The sequence below is a fragment of the Felis catus genome, chromosome D3 (assembly GCF_018350175.1).
Source record: "Felis catus isolate Fca126 chromosome D3, F.catus_Fca126_mat1.0, whole genome shotgun sequence".
Classification (NCBI taxonomy): Eukaryota; Metazoa; Chordata; class Mammalia; order Carnivora; family Felidae; genus Felis; species Felis catus.
This window is the reverse complement of record NC_058379.1, coordinates 57,696,621-57,721,701: the sequence shown is the minus strand read 5'-3', so window position 1 is coordinate 57,721,701 and position 25,081 is coordinate 57,696,621. Positions and strand designations below refer to the sequence as shown.

Below are 25,081 nucleotides of genomic sequence, written 5' to 3'. Positions count from 1 at the left end.
CAGCTCACCAACATAACAAAAGATACCTTTATCACCCTCAACACTTAGGCAATTTCCAGGGTTTTGGGAGCTGTGAGCCAGAAACGAGAATAATGACCAGATACATATTTCTTATAGTAAATCACAATATCACACTCTCATCCCCAAAGCCCTCAGCCTTAATATACTTTTCCATTACTAGGACTGCATTTTCAGAGTCAAAAGTTAGAACATATAATCTGACAGAAGATTTTATATCTTGATTTGTGAATTTATATATTTGAAAACTCATATAAAGCTATAAAAATTAAAATGAATTTAATTAAGCAGGGATTAAATCACCTTTCTGAAATGGAATTAAATTACATGGAATTGGGCCTGTCCCCAGAAAGTCCAGGACATGTGGTCACCAGACATCCTCCACTGTTAAGAAGAATTCTAGAAGCCCAACCAAGTTCTCTCAATTACTTGAAAACATTCATAGCTTTTGTGAGGAAAAGACTGGCTCTGCTTATAGGTCTCTTTGCTGCTCCTGAATATAATGAACTTGGTTGTCCTGTAACAGTAAATATTGTTCAAAACATTAACTTTCAGAAAGGAATAACCCTGTGACTCTGTCTGCTATCTCAAGCACTGAGTTGTCACCTTGAGTTATTACTCAGGACATCTCTCCTTTAAGGTAGCTGCACTCTGATTAAATCATGTCTTTCCTTCAACCCAGCATCTGGCAAATACAGTCATAAAACAAGTGATATTTAAGAGAGACCTTCATTCAAGCCCTTACTGAACTTCTACTCTGAGCAGGCATACCGATAAACCCTGGGGCCAAAGAGGGAAATGAGACATGACTCAGAGTAGCAACTCAGAGGCAGACTGACAGGCAAGTATGTCCTGAGGACTGCTCAGTCCGAGGTATAGTCATAGCGAGTTCCCTTTCGTAAGTTGTGAACAAAGAGGAAGGGACAAGTGTAGGAACTCTTTTGATCTTGCCATGAAGGCCTGGTGGACAAGGGGACGACTAAGGTGACTCCTATAGGAGTAGGAATTTGCCAACTATGAGAACAGGAAGGAAGAACACTCTAGGCAAAGAAAAGAGAATAAAGGAAAGCCCACCCATCCCACCCCACAGCACTGGTGCAAAGACCTGTCTTTCATGTTCAAGAGCCAGAAGAAGTTGAGTATGGCTGAAACTTCAGAGACATCATAGGAGCGGCCAGAGACAAGGCCACAGGGGCATAAAGGCCACACACTATGTAGTAGACCCCTGTATCGACTCAAGCTGTGTGGGCTGCATCCTGTTGGCCACAGAAAAGGTTTTTCATTTATTCATTCACTCATTTGCTTGCTCACATTTGTTCTCGTAAACAGAGAAATGGCCTAATAGTCAGATCTGACTTTCAGAGGGATCCTTTTTTTCAGTTGCTGGGAGTTAGGAAGGGAGAGAAAGTAGAGAAGCCCCCAGGGGAGGCAGCCCCTGCAGGATGCCAGCCTCTCGTGGCTCAGCTCATGTTGCTCTCCCAGCCCCTACCCCTCCAGTCACACCAACCTCTTTTCAACCCTTCACACCTGCCAAGCCAGAGCTCCTCCACGGCTTTGCCCTCCATCACTGTCTTTAGGCCAGCTTCTCAGAAGGGTCTTCCCTACTCTTGCCTCACTTTCTCACCTCTACCTCATCCTGTCTCTCTTCATAGACATGTTTGGAGGCTCATATTCTCTGCTTGCTCATGTAATTGGTTACTGTCTGCATCCCATCAGAGTGTGCGCTCCCTGAGGGCAATGGCCTTGTCTGTCTAGTTCACTGCTATGTCCTGGGGCCTAGAATAAGTGCCCGGAACATAGCAGAGCTCAATAAAGTTGTGCTGAATAAACAAATTCACAGAGGACCAAATGAATGAGAAGATATTACAATAATCCAGGTAAGAAACAATGGGGCCAGAGCTGTGAAATAAAGTGAGGTTTTCAGAAATCAGATTTCTAAGTGGGGGGCAGAGGAAAAGAAAAAGGAGTCCAAGATAGCTCCAGGTTTGTAACATGGGAGACTCCACTGCTTGTCGAGGTGGAGAAGTGAAGTGCTTACATGTCATGTGCCGCTCCCAAGTAGCCATGCCCAACACAGAACTTCCCTGGCAGCGTCCGTATCCCTCGGCACCACTATACTGAGCTGCTGGGGGCAATCAGCTACTTGCTTGTCTTATACCATAGATTTAAAGTTCCTTGGGCAGGGACTTCTCTCTGTATTTTTAGCCCCAGCAAAGTATGTGACATATAATAGGCTTCCATGAATGAATGTAACACAAGAAGAGAAGCAGGCAGAGGGGCAGGGAGCCAGGGGCCTTGGAAAAAGCTCAAGGTCAAATATCAGCCACAAAAGCTCAAAAGCTGTGGAACTCATTAGGTAAATAAGAACAGGCCACATAGACTGAGAGTGGAGGCCTGATAAGGGAAGCCCAACACTGAAAAGAAGGTCAGAGAAGAAAGATTCAGGGGAGGACCCTGAGGAGGAATGATTAGAGAGATATTCTGGAGCCGTCTGTACACACAGCCAGAAATACAGAAACAACACATAGGAGTAGTCTCATGAACATTAGCATCATCCTTTCAAAATGCTAGCCAAACAGTGATATCCAAACTGATAAAGACGGCATACAGAAAAAGAGAGGAAGAGAAGAGATAGAGGGAAGATGAGGGGAAGCCAATCTTATGCTTAAGAATACTTGTGTATACATCCGAAATAAGTTAGTAACAAACAATTTCCACAGCGCATTTTAAAAAAGGATACATCATGACCAAGTGGGTTATAGACCAGGAGCACAAGGATGGTTTACAAAAGTAAAGAAATGAATTAAATAACCAACTCAAAAAAACTAGAAAAAAATACCAACAAAGTAAACTGAAAGAAAGTTAACGAAGAAAGTTATAAAGATAAAAAAGACGAAGTAACACTTCCAAACTCATTTTACAAGGCCAGGATTATCCTGTTACCAAAACCAGATAAAGACACCCCCCCCCCCCCACACACACACACATTACAGGCTAACATCCCCAATGAACATTGTTGTAAAAATCCTCAATAAGATATTAGCAAACCAAAATTCAGTAATGCATTAAAAGGATCATATACCATCATCAAGTGGGATTTATTCTAGGGACTCAAGGATAGTTCAACATCCATAAATCAATCAACATGATATACCATATTAACAAAGGATAAAAATCATATCACCATCTCAACAGGTGCAGTAAAACATCTGACAAAATTCAACATCCATTTATGATGAAAACTTTCAAAAAAAAGTGAGTATAGAAGGAAATACTTCAAAAAGAAAAAAACAGAAGGAAATACCTCAATATAATAAAGGCCATATAAGAAAACCCCATCATACTCAATAGTGAGAAGCTGAAAGCTTTTCCTCTAAGATCAGGAACAGATAAGGATGCCCACTCTCATCACTTTTAATCAATGTAGTATTGAAAGTCCTAGCCACAGCAATTAGGCAAGTAAAAGAAACAACAGGCATCCAAATTGGGAAGGAAGAATTCATTCACAGATGACGTGATACTATATAAAGGCCTACAGATGCTATTAAAAAAAATGATCAGAATAAGTGAATTCAGTAAAGTTGCAGGATGCAAAATTAGCATACGGAAATCAGTTGTGTTTCTATATACTAATAATGAGCTCCCAGAAAGAAAAACTAGAAAACAATGCCATTTACCATTGCATTAACAAACACCTAGGATTAAATTTAACCAATGAGGTGAAAGACCTATGTTCTAAAAACTATAAAACACTGATGAAAGAAATTGAAGATGACACAAATAAATGGAAAGATATACCAGGCTGATGGAGTGGAAGAACACTGTTAAAATGTCCACAGTACCCAAAGTGAGCTACAGATTCAATGCAGTCTCCATCAAAATACCAATGGCATTTTCACAGACTTAGAAAAAAAGAATCCTAAAATTTGCATAGAACCAAAGAAGAGCCCAAATAGCCAAAGCAATCTTGAGAAAGACAAACAAAGCTAGAGGTATCATGCTTCCTGATTTCAAACTATACTACAAAGCTACAGTAACAACAACAGCATGGTACGGGCACAAAAACAGATACATAGATCAACAGAATAGAATAGACATAAACCCATGCTTATGCGGTCAATAAGTCACTGACAAAGCAGGTAAGAACATACAATGGACAAAAGACAGTCTTCTCAATAAATGGTGATGGGAAAACGGGACAGCTACATGCAAAAGAATGAAACTGTACCACTATCTTAGACCATATACAAAAAGAAACTCAAAATGAAGTAAAGACTTGAATGTAAGACCGGAAACCACAAAATTCCTAGAAGAAAACAGGCAATAAGCTCTTTGACATCAACCCCAGCAATATTTTTTTGGACCAGTCTCCTCAGGCAAGGTTAACAAAAGCAAAAATAAACGAGTGGGACCACATCCAACTAAAAATCTTTTGTAGAGAAAAGGGAGCCATCGACAAAACAAAAAAGGCAACCTACCGATTGGGAGAAGATCCTTGCAAATCATACATCCAATAAGGGGTTAATATCCAAAATACATAAAGAACCTCCACAGCTTCTCAAACAACCCAATTAAAAAGTGAGCAGAGGACTTAAACAGACATTCTCCCAAAGAAAACATCCAGATAGCCAACACACACATGAAAAATCCTCAACATCGCAAATCATCAGGGAAACACAAATCAAAACCACAGTGAGATATCTCCTTACGCTGATCAGGATTGGCTGTTATCAAGAAGGCAAGAAATAACACATGTTAGTGAGGATGTGGGAAAAGGGGAAACTTTGTGCACTGTTGGAGGGAACATAAATTGGTGCCGTCTGGAAAACAGTAAAGAGATTCCTCAAAAATTGAAAAAAAGAACTATCATATGATCAGCAATCCACTTCTGGGTATTTCTCCAAAGAAAATGAAACCACCAATTCAAAGTGATAAATGCACCCCTATGTTTACTGTCAGTTTTCTTTATAGCCAAGATATGGAAGCAACCTGAGTGGCCACTGATAGATGAGTGGATAAAGAAGATGTGGTACACATATACAATGGAATATTACTCAGCCGTAAAACAGAATACAACTTTGTCATTTGCAGCAACATGGATGGACAAAGAGGGTATAATGCTAAGTGAAATGAGACGGAGAAAGACAGATACCCTACTATTTCACTTATATGTGGAATGTGAAAAACAAAACAAACCCAAAAAACAGACTCATAGACACCAGAAACCAGCTGTTGGTTACCAGATTAGGGAGGAGGTCCAAAGTCAGGGGAAATAGAAGAAGGGGATTAAGAGGTACACACTTCCAGTTATAAAATAAGTAAGTCATGGGGATGTAATGTACAGCCTAGGGAATACAGTCAATAATACTGTAATAACTTTGTATGGTACAGGTAACTAGACTTACTGTGGCTATTTCCTAACATACAAAACTAATGAATCACTATGATGTACACCTGAAACTAATAGGATGTTGGATGACAACTATACCTCAATTTTAAAAACAAATATTGAGTTACAAACAGAAAAGTAGTGCATGGGGTGCCTGGGTGGCTCAGTTGGTTGAGCGTCCGACTTCAGCTCAGGTCGTGATCTCACAGTTCATGAGCTCGAGCCCCGTGTGGCCTCTGTGCTGACAGCTCAGAGCCTGGAGCCTGCTTCGGGTTCTGTGTCTCCCTCTCTCTGGCCCTCCCCTTCTCAAAAAATTTAAAGAAAGAAAAGCAGTGCAAATCATACATAAATCAAAATTATTTGGAAAAAAAGCCCAACAAAATAGACAATCTACTAGTTAATCTATAATTACAAACAAAAATTATTCAATAACAAAGGGAAATACCTATCGGAACAGAGGAAGTTAAAATCACTCATAAGAGATTTATCTATCTCTTTGCTGGTCCATTTAAAATTCCAGAAGAAATGAATAATTTCCTCATAAAATATAATTTAGCAAAATTGATCCCACTAAATATAAGGAGTTTAAGTAGACCAATCACCATAGAAAAAAACAGTTACCAAAGACTTTTTTTCTTCCCCCCAACAATGCATGTATGCACATGCGCACGCACACATACTCCTCTTCCTCGCACAGGCCCACACATTGGATAGAATTTCCTGAATTTCCCAAATTTCCCAAGGGAATTCTATCAAATCATCAAAGACCAGAGACAAGGGCAGAGAGAAAGAATACAAATTTCTAAATATTTTTATAAATCAAGAATAAAAGTGATAATTAAACATAAAAAGGATCACATACCCACAGGAAAAGAAAAGTACAAGAATACTCGAGGTCACGTGGTTTGTCGTGGCAACAAAAGTTCAAACCAACCAACACCCAATGAGAGAACAGCAAATAAGTAAACTGTCCTACAGTCACCAGCAGTGAAAATGAATACACGAGAAATCCACACAACAACATGGGTAAGTTTCAAAAACAATAAACCGATGAGAAATTGTAGAAGGATACAAACGATAGGTTTCCCTTTATAAAAAATTTGGGAACAGTACGCTGTTTAGGGATACAGACTGGGAGAAAGGAACTAAAACAGCTGGACTAAGACCTCTTCACTCCTTCTATAAAGCAATGAGTCTGGGGAAAGAAAGAAGGCAAGTGACTCCTTCTAATCTTTTGTAAGTATGCTAATAACCAGACTACCTAATAAACAGCCTAATGCTATTTGCTAAAATGAGAGCTCTTGTTTCTGGAATTGTTCTTACCAGGATGGGACTGGTTAAGGCTCACCTAAGGACTACCTATGGTGCAGAATGTATGGGCTCACGAGCCATGATTCTCTACGCTATGTAGTAGAGAGGTCTCATAACCGAATACTACTCACTGGGCAGCGGGGGCAGGGAGGGGACCTGTGATCCTCACTTGGAGACCTCACCTATTTTCTGGGTCAGAGAGCATATGTCTGACGCATGAGGAAAAGACCTGGGAGTCCAGGGAAGACCCAGACCCCTCCCTGTTTCCTCTGCACCTCTATAGTCTGTACTCTTGAAATTATTAGCATAGCTAGATTAGTACAGCTAGATATCTGTCAGCTCTGATTTAATAATCTGACTCTTTGAGTTAGTTCAATCATTTAACACAGGATAAGAGCTTTTCAGGTAAAAGTATAAAGAAAACAAAAGAATAGTGCTGGGGTTGGTGGGGTGACACCAGGGAGGGCTACAAAGGATACTTCCAAGTTACTGGTAATGTTTTAGTTCTTAAATACATGAGTGTATCAGTCAGGATTGTCCATAGAATAAATAGGATATTCATGGAGACTGACTATAAAGAATTGCCTTGCATGATTGTGGAGTTTGAGAAGACCCAAGATTGGCAGTCCAAAGGCCTGAGAACCAACGGTGTTAGTTTCAGATGGAGTTCAAAGGTAGTGGTCACCTATGTCCCAGCTCCTGAGCATCAGGCAGAGAGAATTTGTTCAACAGATAGGCTGAGGTCTGCCCACACTGGCAAGGGCAATCTTCTTTACTTCATCTACCAACTCAAGTGTTAATCTCATCCAGAAACCCCCTCACAGACACACACAGAATAGTATTGGACCAAATATCTGAACACCTTGTGGCCCAGTCAAGTTGACACAGAAAATTAACCATCACAAGGGGTGCTTGTTTCATTGTTCTTTGAATAACAGGTATATGCTAAGTTCGTGAACGATATGAACTCGACGCTAAAAGTAGTAAGCAAATGCAATTTGACAAAAGGAAGACGGTGAATACAGAACAATTTCTGAAAAGGTTGGTATGAAAGAGAAGAGGGAGACGGGGAGGCAGCTTGACAGGTCAGAAGTGGAACAACATTATACGGGGTGTAACCCATATAATGGGGAAAATGTATGAAAACTTCTATTTGACAAATAGATTATATAAAGAATATTCAGAATATATAAAGAACTCCTACAACCCATGAGTAACAAAACCACCCAATTTAAAAACATCCAAAGGATGGGGGCAGCAGGGTGGCTCAGTTGGTTAAGTGACTCTTGATTTTGGCTCAGCTCATGACCTCAGGGTCATGACATCGAGCCCCAGGTTGGGCTCCGAGATGGGCAGGGAGCCTGCTTAAGATTCTCTCTCTCTCTCCCTCTGCCCCTCCCCTGCTCTCATGAGCCCTCTCTCTCTCTCTTTCTCTAAATAAATAAACAAGACAAACTTTAAAAATGAGCAAAAGATCTGAATAGACATTTCTCCACAGAAAATATAAAAATGGCCAGTAGGCACATGGAAAGATGCTCAATGTCATTAATCATTGGGGAAATGCAAATCATGACCAAAATGTGTACCACTTCACACTCCACTGAAAAGGCTATAATTTTTTTTAAAAAGACAATAACGAGCATTGAGGAGGATGAAGAGAAATGGGAAGCCTCATTACACTGTCGGTAGGAAAGTAAAATGGTGCAGCCTCCTTGGAAAATAGTCTGGCAGCTCCTCAAACAGCTAAACGTCAAGTTACCATATGACCGGCAATTTTACCTAGACATATACCTGAGGGAATTGAAAGTATATGTCCACACAGAAAGTTGTACACGCACGTTCACAGCAGCATTATTTGTATTAGCCAAACTGATGGAAATAACCCCAATGTCCATCAAGTGATGAACAGGGAAATAAAATATGGTGTTATCCAAGCAACGGAATATTAGCACAAAAAGGAACAAAGTACAGACACATACCAAAATATGGATAAACCCTGAAAATATGTTAAGTGAAAGCTAGTCACAAAAGTCACATGTTGTGCAGTCCCATTTGTAGGAAAAGTCTAGAAAAGGCAAATCCATACAGAGAGTAGATGAGTGGCTTGGGGGCAGGAAGTTTGGGGGGGCAGGGAATAACGGAAAGTGTCTGCTAACAGGTATGGGGTTTCATTTTTGGGTTGATGAGTGCATTCTGGAATATGATAGAGGTGATGGTACGCAACCTTGTGAACATGCTAAAAACCCCTGGACTTTAAAGTTTTAAGTGGTTACTTCTGTGGTATGTGAATATCAAGGGGAAAACAGGGAAATGTCACAGATGGAACGTCCTCAGCTATAGCCTCATTCACACATTATGGGTAAGCACGTGTCTAAAACAACAAGCTTTCCTGTTCAGTCACACACCCAAACGGAATCAGATCTCTGGATTCTGCCCCCCCCCACTTCTGGCCATGGAAGGAAACAGTGAGGATCAACAGTGAGGAATGCAATTTGCTACTCACAAAGTGTGCTCTAACCTTCAATTAGAGGCCAGACAATAGTTACATCAGATAAGTAACTTTAGTAAAGGGGCATGGGACCTAAAACTAACCCACAGCAAACAATCTGAACTCAAGTCAACAAAGCCATAAAGCCATGATGTATAACCCAAGTCAAGGCCACCTTCATGGAAGTGGGATGGGTGCGACTGTAGAGGGCTCCGGGCTCACACTCTGCGGGGCTCCGTGGTTTAATGCTCTTTTACCAACTTGAAATTCTTACTAATTCTATCTTTAAACTTGTGTTTTAGAAGTGACGTCCAATGGAACAATGGAGCAGGTGCACAAGTCGGGGAAGTAGATGCAATACATATGTCTGCCATTCCCTGCACCCATGAGCCTAGAGTGACAGTAGGTGCACAATATGTGAGAATTCAGGGAGCCTCCAACAGAGTACAAGGTAAGTGTGCTACCTTGTAACTAAGCAGAGGTACTGAGAGCCTTGGAGGCCCCCCGTGCAAACCAGAACTGGCTTTGAATGCAGACAGATGGTAACCCACGGGTCCTACGAAATCCTTTCTCACCAAGGTTATTCTGCAGTACAAGCCAACCACTTACACTGAAATGACATAGAAAAAAATGGAAAGATATGGTGGCCCACGGTTCCTTTTCCTTTCAGCCCTTCTGTACTCACCAGTAACGTGAAGATGGAGTGCTGATAGAAGGAACGTACACCAAGAAGTGAAATAAAAATAGCTCAGTTCGTCTTATATAGCGTTTACACTGTTCCAGCAGAAACAAAATGCATAGGCATGTAGGAAGGAGCTACAAAGTGGAAATTGTATGATTCTGGATGGAAGTTAAACGCTCTTATATTTGCATTTTAAACTAGCATTTGTTGTACAATATAAAGAACAGTAAAATCTATGCTAAAACTTAAAAAATTCAATTTTTACGTCCTTACAGTGGCATTAAATAGCAAATAGACCATTAAACCCCATAACGAGGCAAGAGAGATTGCAGCAGAAAGGGAAAAGCTGGGTAGTATCTTTAACTGTAAGCCAGTGACCATGCGTCTCCTCCATCAGGGGTTCTCACATTTGAGGAAGGCCAGAGACACCGGGAGGCCTCCACAACGTGGATCGCCAGACCTCCTCTTGGACTCTCTGATTCGGGGGGTCTGGGGTGGGGCCCCAGAACCTGCATTTTGTGAAGCTCCCAGGTGGTGTGGACGCTGCTATACCACACTCATAACCACTGGTCTAGAATATGTTTATCTCAGCCTCTGGCGTGTGTCCGAGCTAGGCAATGCCATACAAAAGGAGTGTGCTGTTACCTCATACATGTTCAATTGCTCTACCAAGTCCAGGTCGGTCCCTTTCTTGTTCAAGTGCCGCTGGGACACGGCCGCAATGCCCAGCTCCTCCAGGCAGTCCACCACATCGTAGAAGCTGTCTTGGTCTGGCAATCCTGACAGCGTCTGGATGAAGAAAGAACAGGACACAAACACGTCTTAGGGGGCTGTCTCAAGGCTTTCAAAGCATTTTTTTGCAGGGGAGCCAGTAAGCCAGGATTATAACTCTATGGGACAAAGCAAGACAGATGACAAGATCATTTGAGAAAAAAAACTCTTAGGGTGGTAGCAGAATGCACTCCAAGAGCCCACTCCCTGGTATACAGGTACTGTCTAATCCCCTTCCCTTGAGCGTAAGCAGGACACTTCCAGGGTTAAATTACATTATATTGCAAAAGTGAACAGATTTTCCAGGTATCCTTCAGGTCCCAAGTCAGCTGACTTTGAGTTAAAGGGAAGATTAACCTGGGTGGGTGGGCCCGACCTAATCAGGTGGGCCTTTTTAAAAGCAGGTTTAGGCATTTCCGGAGCTCAGAGACGAGTAGAGATTATCCTGCTGGCCACGAAGAAGGCAGCGAGCCACCGTGAGTTCTCCAGCTGCAAGGAAATGAGCTCTGCCAACAACCACAAAAGCTTGGAAGAGGATCCCGAACCTCAGACCAGACTCCAGTCCTGGTCGACACCTTGACTACAGCCTTGTGAGATTCTGAGCAGAGGACCCAGCTAGGCGGTGCCTGGAACCGGTCCCATGGAAATTGTGAGCTGATAAGTCTGTGTTGTTTTAAGCTGCTAAATTTGTGGTAATTTGTTACCTAACATGCTCAGTGATTAGAAACTCCTGTTCCGGTCAATCTACCAACAGCTGGAGTTATAGCAATTTAATGATTCCTTTTTCTTTCAATTTGGTAGACCTTCCCCTTGGTCTATGAAATTTAAGCAAACATGAGAAATTTCAAAGCAGCAACCAAGAGACAAAAAGATAGCCCACGACAGAGGGCGAGGTGGGGGGAAGCTGACTTCTCTTTGAATTCTGTGTCTCTTAAAAGAAAGATGATCTCAGAGCAGGCTTCTGCTCAGAACTGGAGGGACCTTGAGGTTATTTACTGCAAGTCCTGATCTTAGGAATAGGGAGATGAGAGTTGGGGAGGAAAGGGATTTGCCTGAGGGAACAAGAAGTTCCTGCCGACCTGGGACAAAAGCCTAGCCTCTCCTCACACACTCATGCTTCTACACAAATTATTCTGGCCTGGAATCTCCGACACAGGTTTTTACTCCCTATTCCACTGCCTTTGCATTTCCAAGAACCCTACAGATAGATTTCAAACTTATTCTGAACTCTCGGAAAAGAAAAGACCAACACTGTCTTAAGACCAACGTCTCCAACACTTCTATTTGGGGGCTATTAACATTGGAAAGAATGTCTCCATTCGTAACACAAATAATGGCTTGCTCCTTTCTGTGCTGACCAAAGAGGACACAACTCGGTGCTGTTGAGATCAGAAATGAAGGAAAAATAACCGGGATGCAAGAGCTTAATTAACCAGGGGCCCCAGCAAGGACCCAGAACAGGAGGCTGTGAACCAGTCAGACTCCATAACAAACAGGTGCTCCCAGGCGAGCGGCCAAGTGTGAAGGCACCCGCCAGCGCCTGCAGGTGCCAGGTGAGGTGGGGCCTCTGCCTTAGCAGGCAACCACAATCCTGAGCTGTCCCTGGCTCCTGAGGCTAATTGAAAAACTATGCAGCCGTTCAAAGAATCCTATCATCAGAAGAATCCATCTTTTAGGTTTTAGTGAAAACCCTTGAACTTGTTAAAAGATGAGGAAGTGGAAATGGGGCCCAAGGCCAAGGACAGGGCTGGTGATCAGAGATGCCCTGACTGCAGACCGCCAGAATTGCAATTTGAGGAACCCAGGTGAGGTGATATTTAGTGTTTGATTGACAACTTCCTACTCAACAGTGTGGGGGCCACGGTGAGGCAGACAGAAGCCTCCTCACCTCTCAGTTCCCTTCCCTTTTTTCCCTGAGAGTCAACTGAAGTTCTTACAGAACTTAGCCCAGGGAGTTAAATTCCTGAACCTAATTCCTGTGGCCTTAGCAAGTCCAACCATGATGCCAGCTGGGGGGGGGGGGGGGGGGGGGGTACTATTAAATAAACAATTAGGTCCATAGAACTGAACAGATTCAGGGCGACTTGCTCAAAATAGGTCCGGAAGTGAGGGTATTAAGAGGTCATTTGTCACTTCCACTGTGACATTTTGGGCTGGAGCCAAGCCCACATACCAACCCCTTCCATGTGTGGCTGCAGGGGTAGATGGCCTTTTGCCACAAACAAATATGGCTTCTTTTCTCTACTTGCAGAGGAAGAGGACATTCACCTATTTTCAGCTGATTCTCTAATATCTCCACAAACTGTTCCACGGCCCCACCCCTCCCTGGCCTGTCCTCTCCCAGTTCCACCCGGACACCTCGCCTCTGAGTTACCTCCTCCTGGAAAACGTGGCAGCCATTTCAGAAAGTCTGTGAGGCAAAAGTCTCTTGATGCCTTGACTTTCAGATGACACTCCTGACTCCCCTTCCTGTTTCCTTTCAGACCCTGTCTTGCCAGGGCTTGTGACACATAAATCTTCACAGGCATCTCTCAGAAGGAGAAAGTTCTGTCCTAAAGGGCATTTTATTTTTCTCTCCTGGGTTCTCACTGGTCGCATCAAATCTTTCTTACAGAATAAAACCAGTGTGGCAAATGCCTGCACACAAATTTTTTTTAATGTTTATTTTTGAGAGAGAGAGAGAGAGAGCATGCAAGCGAGTAAGCAGGGGAGAGAGAGAGAGAGAGAGAGGGAGACACAGAATCTGAAAGAGGCTCCAGGCTCTGAGCTGTCAGCACAGAGCCCAACACGGGGCTCGAACTCATGAACTGCGAGATCATGACCTGAGCTGAAGTCGGATGCTTAGCCGACTGAGCCACCCAGGCACCCTGTGCACACAGATTTTCATCACAACATTACTTGTGAAATCCAAAAGCTGTAAAAACCCAAATCTCCTTCAATGGGAGAATAAGTTGTGGTGTATCTGTATCATAGAATACTACGCAGCAGCAGAAAGGAGCAACCATTAATACACCCGATAACAGATGAATCTGAGAGAAGGCAGCCTCAAAGGGTTACATCCTCTCTGAGGCTATTTGACGTTTTGGAAAGGACAAAACTATAGGGATAGTGAATGGTTGTCAGGGGTTGGAAGAGGGAATCAAGATATCACTAGAAAAGGATAACCTGAGAGAGATTTGGGGGGAGATGGAAACGTTCTACATTCTAACTGTGAAGGTTATGCATCACGATACAAGTGTTAAAACCCACACGGCTAAATTCTTTCAAAGTTTACGGTACAGTAATTAACAATAAAAGGAATGTAAAAATAAAGGCAAATACTCAGCATGAATCCCAGCCCTTCCCTGAAAGCTGCAAGCCAGCCCCACAGTAACACCTCTTGTCCCTCATCTACCTCTTCCTGTTCTAACAAGGTGGGCAATATCTGAGCCCCTCAAAGTGGGGGATTCCCACTGCGGGGACTTCAGCTGGATGGAGAGAGGGCATTATAGAACTTCCGCTTGCAGGATGAGAAGGGGTTACTTTGCGATACTCGTTCAAATCTGATAACATGGGGTCAGGGGTATGGACAAGATTGGTGGGGGGGGATTAGCCTGGATCTTGGAAATCCCCCACTAACGTCTCTGTTTAACAAAGAGAGCAAGCGTCAGTCTCAGAACCATACGCAGGCTAAACTTTAGTGCCCCTGTTTTGTCATAAAAATGTTCATGTTTTGAATTCCACGTTATTAGTCCATCTTTTATTTGCTTAAAAGAAAACTTAGAAAAGCAATATAGTAATTTCCCAGATTTCAGAGCCTGAATTTTTTCCAGACCCATATTAACATTTCAATTTATTTTTTTTGTTTGTTTGGGATCTCAGAAGATTTTGCTCACTGGGGCAATAAACATGACTAAAATTCAGCAAAAGAAAACAAACCCCAGTGTGGATTCTAGTGGTTTATTGACCTTGAGGAAAGGATGACATTTGGAGCAATTGTCCATAGGACGTTCCTCGACCTCCCCTGAGCCAGAACTAACACGAGAAGAGACAGAACTGCCAGAAGAGAAAGAGTAAGCGAGGAATTCCTGGACGTTAAATGCCATCTGATGCCAAAAAGAATGTGACAGGCGCTGGGTCCTCGCCAGCGCCCGGCAGCAGCATGGCCACACCCGCCCCCGCTGTTAGGACCATCGAACCACCCGAGCGTGGCCTCCGCCAAGAGGATGGGTAGCATTACAATGGAAACACCAGCCAAGAATGAAAATTCCATTTTTGCTGAAGTCCACATTTTCCAAAACCAATGTCACTGACTGAAAAGGACAGGAAATAGATGACCCTGATCTTAAAAATAAATGAACAGAAAATTGCTTTAAAATTGCATGGTAAGGTATACTCGCCAATTCTTTGAAAACATAAACAAAATTCTTAGGATTATCCTACAGAAAAGGATGCCCATTCCCCACCACGACCATACTAGAATTTCCCGGGTCCTTGTCAACAAAATGACATTTCATTAAAAAGCAATCCCTGCCAATATGACCTGGGAGGAAATGTCTGTTTTACTATATATTTATTTTCATCTGAATAGATTTAATGTCCTTCATTTTTCAACTGGGTTCTTGATAAATTGGTAATAGTATAATTTTCTGCCCTGTTTTTTTGCAAACCATTTCCCAATGTGCTGCTCGCCCTTAGCTTTTATTTGTGGTTTTCATTTTATAAATAACACCTTTTATAACTTAATGCAGTGAAATATTTAAAAGCCCTTCTCTTTGGAATATTTTTGACACGTTTGATTATTAAAATAATCTTCATCTACCAGAAACAAATTAATCTTCCCCTCTCCTCCTTTTTCTACTGTTTCATGTGTTGCATTCAACTCTATAATCTGTCTGGAATTCATTTCGGTATTGGTCAAAGCATGTATGTTCATTTCCATTTAGCACACCCCCTCCCCAGTCATGAACGAAGCTAACCCATCCCCAGTGATTTCAACCCTAGGGTAAGTTGCTCTGTGAAGTGAGGTCTGTTTCATCTGGCAGCCGAGGAAAGGGCCAGGACCACATTGTTTTAATCTTCAGAGTTTGCATGACATTTTAATAACTAGAAGAAATTACTTCTCATAATGCTTTCTACTATATGTTCCCAGCATCGGGGGAAATGTTTCTCTAGTTATATTTCATGAAGAGATTCTCAGTCTTCTTCTCTGAAGAACCATCCATCACTATAGCTGGTACTATAGGCCTGCACCCAGCAGCTTGAGGAGTGAAGGCAGGCCCACGGGGTGGTTGGTGAGATTCCTGGGGTCTAGGGCACAGCAATCTGCAGGAGACACCCCTCCAACACACGCACCACCTCAGTTATAAGGAGGAAGGGACACCAGTCCCGAGGGTGGGCTGGCTCAGGGCACCGTGGGGTCAGCACCACCTCTAGGGACGGATGCTGAAGACTGATATTACCCTGCCAGGTGGTGACCAGGAGGGATGGGTTGGGAGGGAGGAGAGCATAAGGGTGATGTCACTTTCATAAAAGGAGAATGAGACCCACTCCCAGCAGTCAGAATTCAATACACAGTGGAACAAGAGTGCCTTCATTTCTCCTGGATTGTACACTATTTTCATAGGGTACCACTTGCTCATTTATGCTCTTACAGAAAAATGTTTTCAAGGGGACATCTTGATAGGAAAAGCGGTCAGAAAATTCTCACTGCCATCTCTCTGGTTTTGTTAGAAAAGACCATGCACGCACATCGTATGTGGGCAGAAAGGGTTTTCTCTCGCAAAGAAGAACACCGTAGCCATGGTTCCAGCCACCATGATGGGGGTGGTCTTTGCTCAGGGGGCAGATTTTAGATTTTCACATCGTATTAGTTCCCTGGGGCTACTATAACAACATACCACAAACTAGGAGCTTAAAACAGCAGAAATTTGTTCTCTCACAGTTTGAGACTGGAAGTGTGTTATCAAAGTGTCAGCAGAGCCATGCTCTCTCTGAAGGCTCTAGAGGATGATCCTTCCTTGCATCATCCTTGGCATTCCTTAGCTAAGAGATGTATTCTCCACTTCAGACTGTTTACACATGGCTGTCTTCCTCATATGCATGTGCATACATCATCTCCCCTCTATGTGTATACCTCTCTTTTCCTCTTCTAGGGACATCAGTCATATGGGATTAGGGCCCACCCTAACGACCTCATCTTACCTTGATTGCATCTGCAAAGACTCTCTTTCCAAATAAGGTCACATTCATAGGTATTCACAGGGATTAAGACTTCAGCATATCTTTTAAGGGGACATAATTCAACCCTTAACAATCATCAACCAACCTTGTTCACTAAAGTCATGGCATAAACCAGCAGCTCTGTGTCGACCCCATCTTTTTCCTCCAGGATTTCCATGATATTTGACCAGGGTGTGACTCCTAGGAACAAAGCAATAATCATCAGAAACAGCGAGTCAATGTTCCTTATCCAACTCATACCATAGTTCATCCGAAGACTCATCACCCAATGATGACAATGTCTTTCATTCACCAAATTTCAAAGGGTAACACTATCCTCAGGGTGGACTTGAACATGCTTCTCATTTGGCAATAACAGACCACATCGTTCTCGTCCACTTGAAAATGTACACTCTTTCATGTCAGGATGGCTATCAATTTGCTTCAAAGCTCCCTTTATGTTAAATATGTAATTTGAAAAAAATCCATTCACGTGCTGCTTTTTAAGCCAATGAATTTCACTCTCTGAGCATGGAAACTCTCAATAAATCCTCTCGGAATGTCCCTCAGCATGTTATGCTCTGACCTTCCGCTAGGGAAAGGGATGTGGGAGAACCTTATATTGACTCCAACAGTGGACTCCAAAAAATAACAGTGAAACGTCCATCTGGCAAACATTTTAAGAACAGAAGTATATGACCTGTGTTCAGTCAAGGCACAAATACTGTTTAAGCATCAACAGGGTACAAAGAACAGGGTCTACTGGAGCCTGCCTTCAAGAGCTTTATAATCTAGTGGAACACTTAGGCGTAAACTCAAGAACACACCTCAACAGAGACTAAAAGCATTTAAGAGGCAAAACCATTTAGCTAAGCCTGTCACTCAGCAAGGGATGTCTCTTGCAGTGCAGATGGTCAAGGAGAGCCCGAGGCAAGAAGTGGCACTTCACTGGGGCTCTGCAGGTGAAGGCTCAGGGGTGGTTAGTCCTTGGCTCCAGGAGAGGGCAGGAAAACCCATCACATTCAAGACTGATAAGCCAAGGCCAAGTCACAAGGTGAACACAAAACGGGACACAATTTCCTACGTCCGAGATAAACATTTGAAGTGAAATACTGCCTTACCCTTGGCACGGTGGTAGGGAACATGAAGCCTTTCCTGCTTTCTCTAAACAAATCTCAAAGGGAGATTGCTTATTTTTGCTGATAAAAGTAAATTCTGATATAATGGAAAGGCAATGGCTTCCAAATGCTAGTTCTTGGATGGGTAACGTCAGAGCTGATTTCCTGGCCTTGCAAACAAAGCTCCCCAAGGTCAGCAACGTTATCTATCTCACCTCTTTGCTGTCAGCACAGTGCCTGGCCCAAAATAGGAGCTCAATAAAATGTCTGAAGAGTAAATGAGGATCTCTGAGAGGGCATGAACTGGGTTAAGCTGGAGCAGTTTTAAAACAACCGGAGGGCAAATGCATACAGTACGAGAAGGAAGGAGGTAGGAGAATTTTTTAAAAAAGAACAGGCACCTACTATACGATGTTAGAAATGCAGATACAGTGGCGCCTAGGTGGCGCAGTCGGTTAAGCGTCCGACTTCAGCCAGGTCACGATCTCGCGGTCTGTGAGTTCAAGCCCCGCGTCAGGCTCTGGGCTGATGGCTCGGAACCTAGAGCCTGTTTCCGATTCTGTGTCTCCCTCTCTCTCTGCCCCTCCCCCGTTCATGCTCTGTCTCTCCCTGTCCCAAAAATAAATAAACGTTGAAAAAAATTTAAAAAAAAATGCAGATACAGCTTAATATGGAGGTCTGCTGGCTCTCCTAGCTCGGGAACAGAGCTCTCCTAGCTCTTTTGCCAAAATTGTCCAGTTGGTCAGTACTAGGGAAGCTTCCCTAACCTTTCCCAATTCCAAACACAAGACCACGATCTTTTGCCCATTAACTTCTAAAATACCTCCTTGCTGATTTTTACTATCCAACTATTCTGAAGTCCTCACCTGCCCAGCAAAATAACTGTTTCTGCCCTCATAACAGTCAATCAATGTGGTCAGTAGGTCTTGGGTCCCACTGTCCAGGTACTGTTCGAGCACTCCAAATGCTTCTGCTGTGTTTAGGACAAGTGCAACTTGTATTATTCACACTCGGACCCCAACCTCAGCATAAAACACAGGTTCTAGTGGGTTGTCCACCTATGGTTAAAAGGAAGACCAGCAGTGAAACTAAGCATTTCCAATGGCACTAGGGGGCCCAGGGCAGGCTTCCTGGTTGCATACCTTGGAGCCAAAGAGGCCAAACAGGGCCTGGGGAAGGAAAGGCCAAGAAGCAGAGGCAGGCTTAGAGGGAAGAGGGGAGTAGGCAGACCATAAAGACATACCCATGTGCACACCTTTTAGTCCTTTATAATGAAACATTCAAACACTGGCTTAACTTAATGGAAAATGGGCTCTTCAGCTGTGACACCTGATTACCTTTTAATGATTTCAAGTCCGGAAAGTTGCATATATTCCTGCACTGTTGAGATGAGTGTTAACTCTCCTGTGATTGTTTGGGGACCAGAAAATAGGTAAGATGTAAAAGAAAGGAGGTAAAGGGGAGGAAACATTTTGGTGTAACAAAACAGCCTTGGCAGGGCTCAAGGTGGCCCATGTGAAGCACCAGCAGCTTCTGCCTCCCCAGGAGCCGCACCTGCTGGAACTAAATGGTACAGGTCAACCCCTCTCCCCACCGACCTCTGCTTGCACCATACAGAGTGTGTGTGTGCTTGTGTGGGTAGGGGGCTGTCCTGTATTCGAATCATCAACTGTATGATCTTATCCCTTCACAGGACAGAGAAAGAAACTGAGCCCCAAAGTAGCGGAATGAACAGAGTCTCAAGAAATGCATCTAAATAGGAGCATTCGTTTCAACCTTGGAGAATTCCTGAGATAGAGCACTTAGTCCTTTTGCCTGAGCACTAACGAAGCATATTAGAAGACAGTAATTTCCCTAATCATTGCCTTCTCTCTCCAGCTCCACCCCCAGACACTGGCTCTGTGAGTAGAGGCTCCACGAGAGCCCGTTTTTCCTCCGATGTTTCAAGTACATCATTGGCACTTAAATATTTATTGAATAAACGGATTTTATATGAAAAATACTTAGCACAGTATCTGTTATGTAATGTCAGTAGCTGTACCCGTCATGGTGCTGGGGGGTGATGGTGACACTCACGCTTACGCACAGGCCTTCAACATGGACTCCCAGGCAGGTCCCCTTTTCCCGCCAAACCACAGGGCTACTCTCTCAACCCAGAAGAAGCCAGCCCACAACGGATGACTCAATACTTTCTTCCCCTTACTCTCCTCCTAGGTCTCTAGGGTAGCTGCTCCCTGACCAAAAAAGAAATTTAGCACAATGCCTCATAGAGTTGGTCTACCACTCCGTCAGAAGGTCCTTGCAGCATGTTCCACATCTTTCTACGTGCCTGACAAACACATGTAACACAGATACTTCTGCTGTAAATAACCACAAAAATGAGCTGGAGTTTTCTCTACCATGCTTTGGGAGTTCGTCACAGATCAGTGTATCCTGGGGCAGACGTCAGAGACAGGATGGCTTGAAACGATGGCTGGATTTTTTTCCCTGTTAGTCACGTGTGATACACACATTTAGGAGTTATGCCATATCTCATTACACCAGATTCAAATGAAAATAGAGCTTCTTCAAGAGCAGTGCTGACCCAAATTAGGGGGACTCAAGGCTTGTAAGTGAAATTTCAAACTAAGTTACCCGGTCTGGTCACTTGCCCCACCCTCAAAGAGGGGAACCCATCTAGTTAGAGGGAAGGGCACCTTCCTGGGGAAGTGGGGGGCGGTGGCAGAGCTCTCTCCATCAGTTTCCTGCCGACCCCAGAGGGACAATCTTGATGAAAGGGAGTCTCTGATGATGGCAAAATGACAAAGACAGGCTCCTGCACACACTCACTCTCTCTTCCTGCCACACCCTGTCCACTAGGAAGCGAAAGTGACCTGACAATTCAAGAAAAGAGAGGACCCAGCAGTTTGAGCAGATGGGCATTCCTGCGCCATGCCCCAGGCAGTAGCACCAGCCCACCTTTCGTTCCAGCCCCCGGACCAATGTGCCAATTGCCTGGCTCAAATGGGGCATTTTTAATATTCCTTAACTCATCAATATTTATTAGTCCCTGTGATGGACTATGACCCCTCAGCTCTTTTCCCTGCCCCGCATCCGGCCTACTCCTGGCCAAAGGGCAAATCACCCCCACTCACGGGACGAGCCCTACTGGTTAACCTACGTGCATCAGGCATGATATTCACAAAGCAGCCACAGGAATTTTTTCTGGATTTCATCTGCTGTAGGTGGTAGTAACTGCTGAGGACTCATAGCTTATGTGCTGGTTTTCTTTGCTGATTATTTAAATCTGACAGTTTTCATCATCCAAAAGAATTCCTTTCCAAGAACAAAAACCAAAATGCCAGGCTACACTTCAGCACGCCCATTCTCCACCCTACCCCACAGAGGAATAGCTCTGAAGCCACTCTGAGGAGTACAATTTATGGCTTATTTATAAACCCGTGCACAAACGGACATGCTCGGTTGGCGCTCAGTCACCTCTGGCATCTCCGTCCAGCCCTTCACCCAGCTGAGAGGGAAAGAGAAGGCTGCTTCGAATCCTATGAGGTGGAAACACACCTGGAAGTCACGGTTCTCTCTGCAGAGCGCCCTGACATATTTATAGGCTTCATTCCATCACAGGGCTCAGGAACAATTTTACTAGCAGTAAAATAGGATGATGTTATATGTATGCATTATAAAATCATGGCCAAGACCACACATGTCCACAGAGAAACATGCTATTGAACCACGTGATATGCTATGTCTGAGTTTTTCCATTAGTGTCGCTTTTTTTTTTCCCAGCTGCTAGCGCTCAGTAGCAGACAGATGGCAGTAGCTGCCAAGAAGTTAACAAATTTTATAGGCAGACCATCAAGTTGAGAAAACAATCCATTAGCTGCCCTTTTTTTTTTTTTTTTTTTTTTAATTGGGAAAAGATGGCCATCATTTTGTCTTGGGGAAGACAATGAAGAGAACAGAGAGCCTCGGGCTGGGCCGGTAGATGGGGTCTTAAATGTGGGTACCAAGCCCTGGGTGATCTCAAGATCATTTCTCTATCCACCGCCCCCTCCCCCCGCCAGCCTTCATGCAAAGTTAAGTCCGAGAAAGGAAACTCTAAGATCTCAACTAAATGAAGCCAAAGGAGGACCCCCAAGGCCATGAGAAGACTTATCCTTTGAATGCAGCCTCCATGAGAATGGTACATGGGTTACCTGAAATCTAGGACAGGATAACAAGGAGTCTATTAACTGCCCCAAAGCAATCCCCAGATATAATTGGCAGATGGAGTATGACCCCTCCAAGGACCAATAAAAGGGTCCACCTCACTATCTTCCCATACACCCACCTTTTGGCCCTAAACCTCATTAAATGGAAACAAACCCTGGTTTCTGAGCCACTGACTGTCTTCGTCAAGGATTCTCAGCTGGTCCCATAATCTGCTCTTGGCCATAAGAGATTTAAAATCTGGCCCCCGATGGAAACATGCTGTTGTAGAAAGAAACACACAGGTCTGCCCTGGTCTGGGATCCATCTTCCAGATTCACGGCCCCTGTCCATGCATGAGGGTTTGTCTCTCTCACACAACCTGTGATCCGCCATGCCTGGTGCTAGCATCTGCCTGGGCATTTGTGGGAAAGGCATGGGAGCTCAATTTATGGCCCTAGATGGCTTTTATTAACTGATATTCCAACTTCCAAAGTAACTAGTGAGCTATTTTATTTCACCTGGAAGGTGAGTCTCTGAGTAATGCAGAACCAGAGACACAAATGGCTTGAATCAAAGAGTGCAATTTAGGCCCCTTGTTTCTTCTTGACAGTTGTATCTCGGCTGATTTGTGGATGAAGTGTATGCACAGAAACACATAAACGAAACTCTAGGGAAATCACCAACATGTTAACAATTATTTCTGTCTGTTGAGATTAGAGGTGATTTGTTATCATCTCCTTTATATTTTCCACATTTTCTACAGAGAGTATTACTGTTATAATCATAAAAAGAAAAAAAATGACATGAAGTTTTGATTTTGAGTCTTAGTGGGGATGATAATAGCGGTAAATACTGTCCTACTGAGAGAACAACCCCCCCAAAAGTTTTTAAAAGGAAAAAACAAAAAGCCCCTAACATTTTAGCTTCAGGCTTCACAATATTATTGGAGCCACAGCATGTTATACACTAAACCAAATCCAAAGGCCTTTTTGTCATCAAGTATGTATGGAAGGCCCGCATGCTATGGGGCAGCTGTGAGCCTGGAAACCAAGAGGAGAGCCAAAGACCCTCAGGCCGGGCACACAGTCGTGGGAAACATCAATGCAACAACACAGCAGAGAAGGGGACATATGGGGCTCTGAGTGCCCACGATGGACCTGAGATAGGGAAGGGACAATGCAGGCCAGGGGGGAGGAGGTGGGTGACAGGGGGACAGGGGCTAGGTGGTGAAGGGTCAGTTGCAGGGTTTGGACCTAACCCTATAGGCAGGGGGAAGCCACTGGCAGGGAAATAATAAGACAAAATTTGTGTCTCAGAAGACTTTCCAACAGCAGAGGTGAGGGATGCCAAGTGATAGATGGTAAAGGCCCCTAGTAGGAAGGGCATGAGATGGAGGGAAGGAGGGGAGAAGATTCAAGAAACAGCTAAGGGTCAGAGCCAACAAACCAGCTATGAGAGGAGGGGGAGAAAGGAACCAGGGTGACCTGGACAAGATGGGAAAAGGGGAGAAGGAGCTGGTTCTATGTGTTCAGTGGAGGGGGTGGGGACAGGGCATAAAAATAAGCTCAGGGTTGGGGCAGCTGGGTGGCTCAGTCAGCTGAGCATCTGACTTCAGCTCAGGTCATGATCTTGCGGTTGGTGGGTTCGAATCCCATGTCGGGCTCTGTGCTGACAGCTTAGAGCCTGGAGTCTGCTTCAGATTCTGTGTCTCCCGCCCTCTCTGCCCCTCCCCCACTCACTCTATGTCCCTCACAAATGAATAAATGTTAAAAAAAAAAATTAAAAATAAAACGACATAAGCTCAGGGTCTGACCTGTCCTGGACAAGCCCACGGGTGTTTTGTTTGTTTGGTGTGGTTCTTTTGGCACTGTTACAGCAGGTTCCATCCCTAATCTTTGTAGATAGACTCTTCTAAAAAAATACATTGCCTGCAGTGGGGAGTTTGCACAATTGTTTGCACTCAGTTCTGTTTTGAACATGTTAAAAATGGAAGCCTGCCTGCAGTAGACACTTTTGCCCTGATGCAACGGTGGATGGGGGCCACTTACCCCTTTTAGTGTCGACAGCAGAGACGGCCTGAATCAGAAGAGGTGCATTGGACTCCGAGTACTCCACAAAGACCAGCAGCAGCTTCAGGGCTGTCTTCACCACCAGGCGGAACTGCCCAGAGAAGAGAAAACCAACATGTAGCTCTGGATGGTCTGCAAACACCCGGAGGCAGGCTGGCACCCGGCCCTTGCTCTGGCCGGGGAACTCTTCTCAGTGAGCACACGGAGGCCTTTGCTGGGTGCCTCAGAATCAGGAAGCAGAATTATGCTCACCTCACAGATCAGGAAACGGAGGCACTGATTATCCTGCCTGACCCAGAAATAGAACTGGAATTTGAACCCAGGGCCTCTGGCTCCAGAGCCCATAGCCTGTGGTCTCTCGACCAACAGGTAGCATAGCACTTGCCAGGTCGGTTGCTTCATTTTATCCAGCCTAGAACAGTGCGAGGTACGGATGATCACACTGCTCATTTTTCTGGTGAGGAAGTGGACCCAGGAGGACTTGCCCAAAGCCACACCACCCAGCTGAGGCAACTGGGAATCTGAACCAAGTCCCGTCCTGCTCGGCCCAGGGCACAGCATTAGTGAGGAGGCACCGTTAGCCCAGGGGCCTTGCCTGCACAGGTCACAGGTCGCCCACCCAAACTCCCAAACCTCCCAGCTGAAGATCAGCTGGCCCTGGGGGCTACCTGGCAGCCTGGTGGGGGCAGGGGGTTCCAGGTCACCTCCCTCCCAACCCTCTGGGGGCTCCTGCTGCAACTCATCACCTATAGTCTCCCTACCCTGAGCCTCGATTCCCTCCCAGAACCTCCTCCTAAAGGAACTCACCCACCAACTCTCTCTGGGAAATGGGGTCAAATCACGCAT

General features: G+C 44.3%; 1 protein-coding gene across 17 annotated transcripts in view; it reads right to left on the bottom strand.

Moving 5' to 3' along the window:
- FHOD3 (formin homology 2 domain containing 3) overlaps positions 1-25,081 on the bottom strand; it is a 470,560-nt gene that overhangs the window by 154,447 nt on the left and 291,032 nt on the right. For all 17 annotated transcript variants that reach the window (XM_023241882.2, XM_023241885.2, XM_045041338.1 and 14 more), the window contains exons 7-9: positions 24,215-24,326; positions 16,967-17,061; positions 10,534-10,677 (exon numbers count right to left, since the gene is read on the bottom strand). In XM_023241882.2, coding sequence (XP_023097650.2) covers positions 10,534-10,677; positions 16,967-17,061; positions 24,215-24,326 — 351 coding nt within the window. The remainder of the gene's footprint in view (positions 1-10,533; positions 10,678-16,966; positions 17,062-24,214; positions 24,327-25,081) is intronic.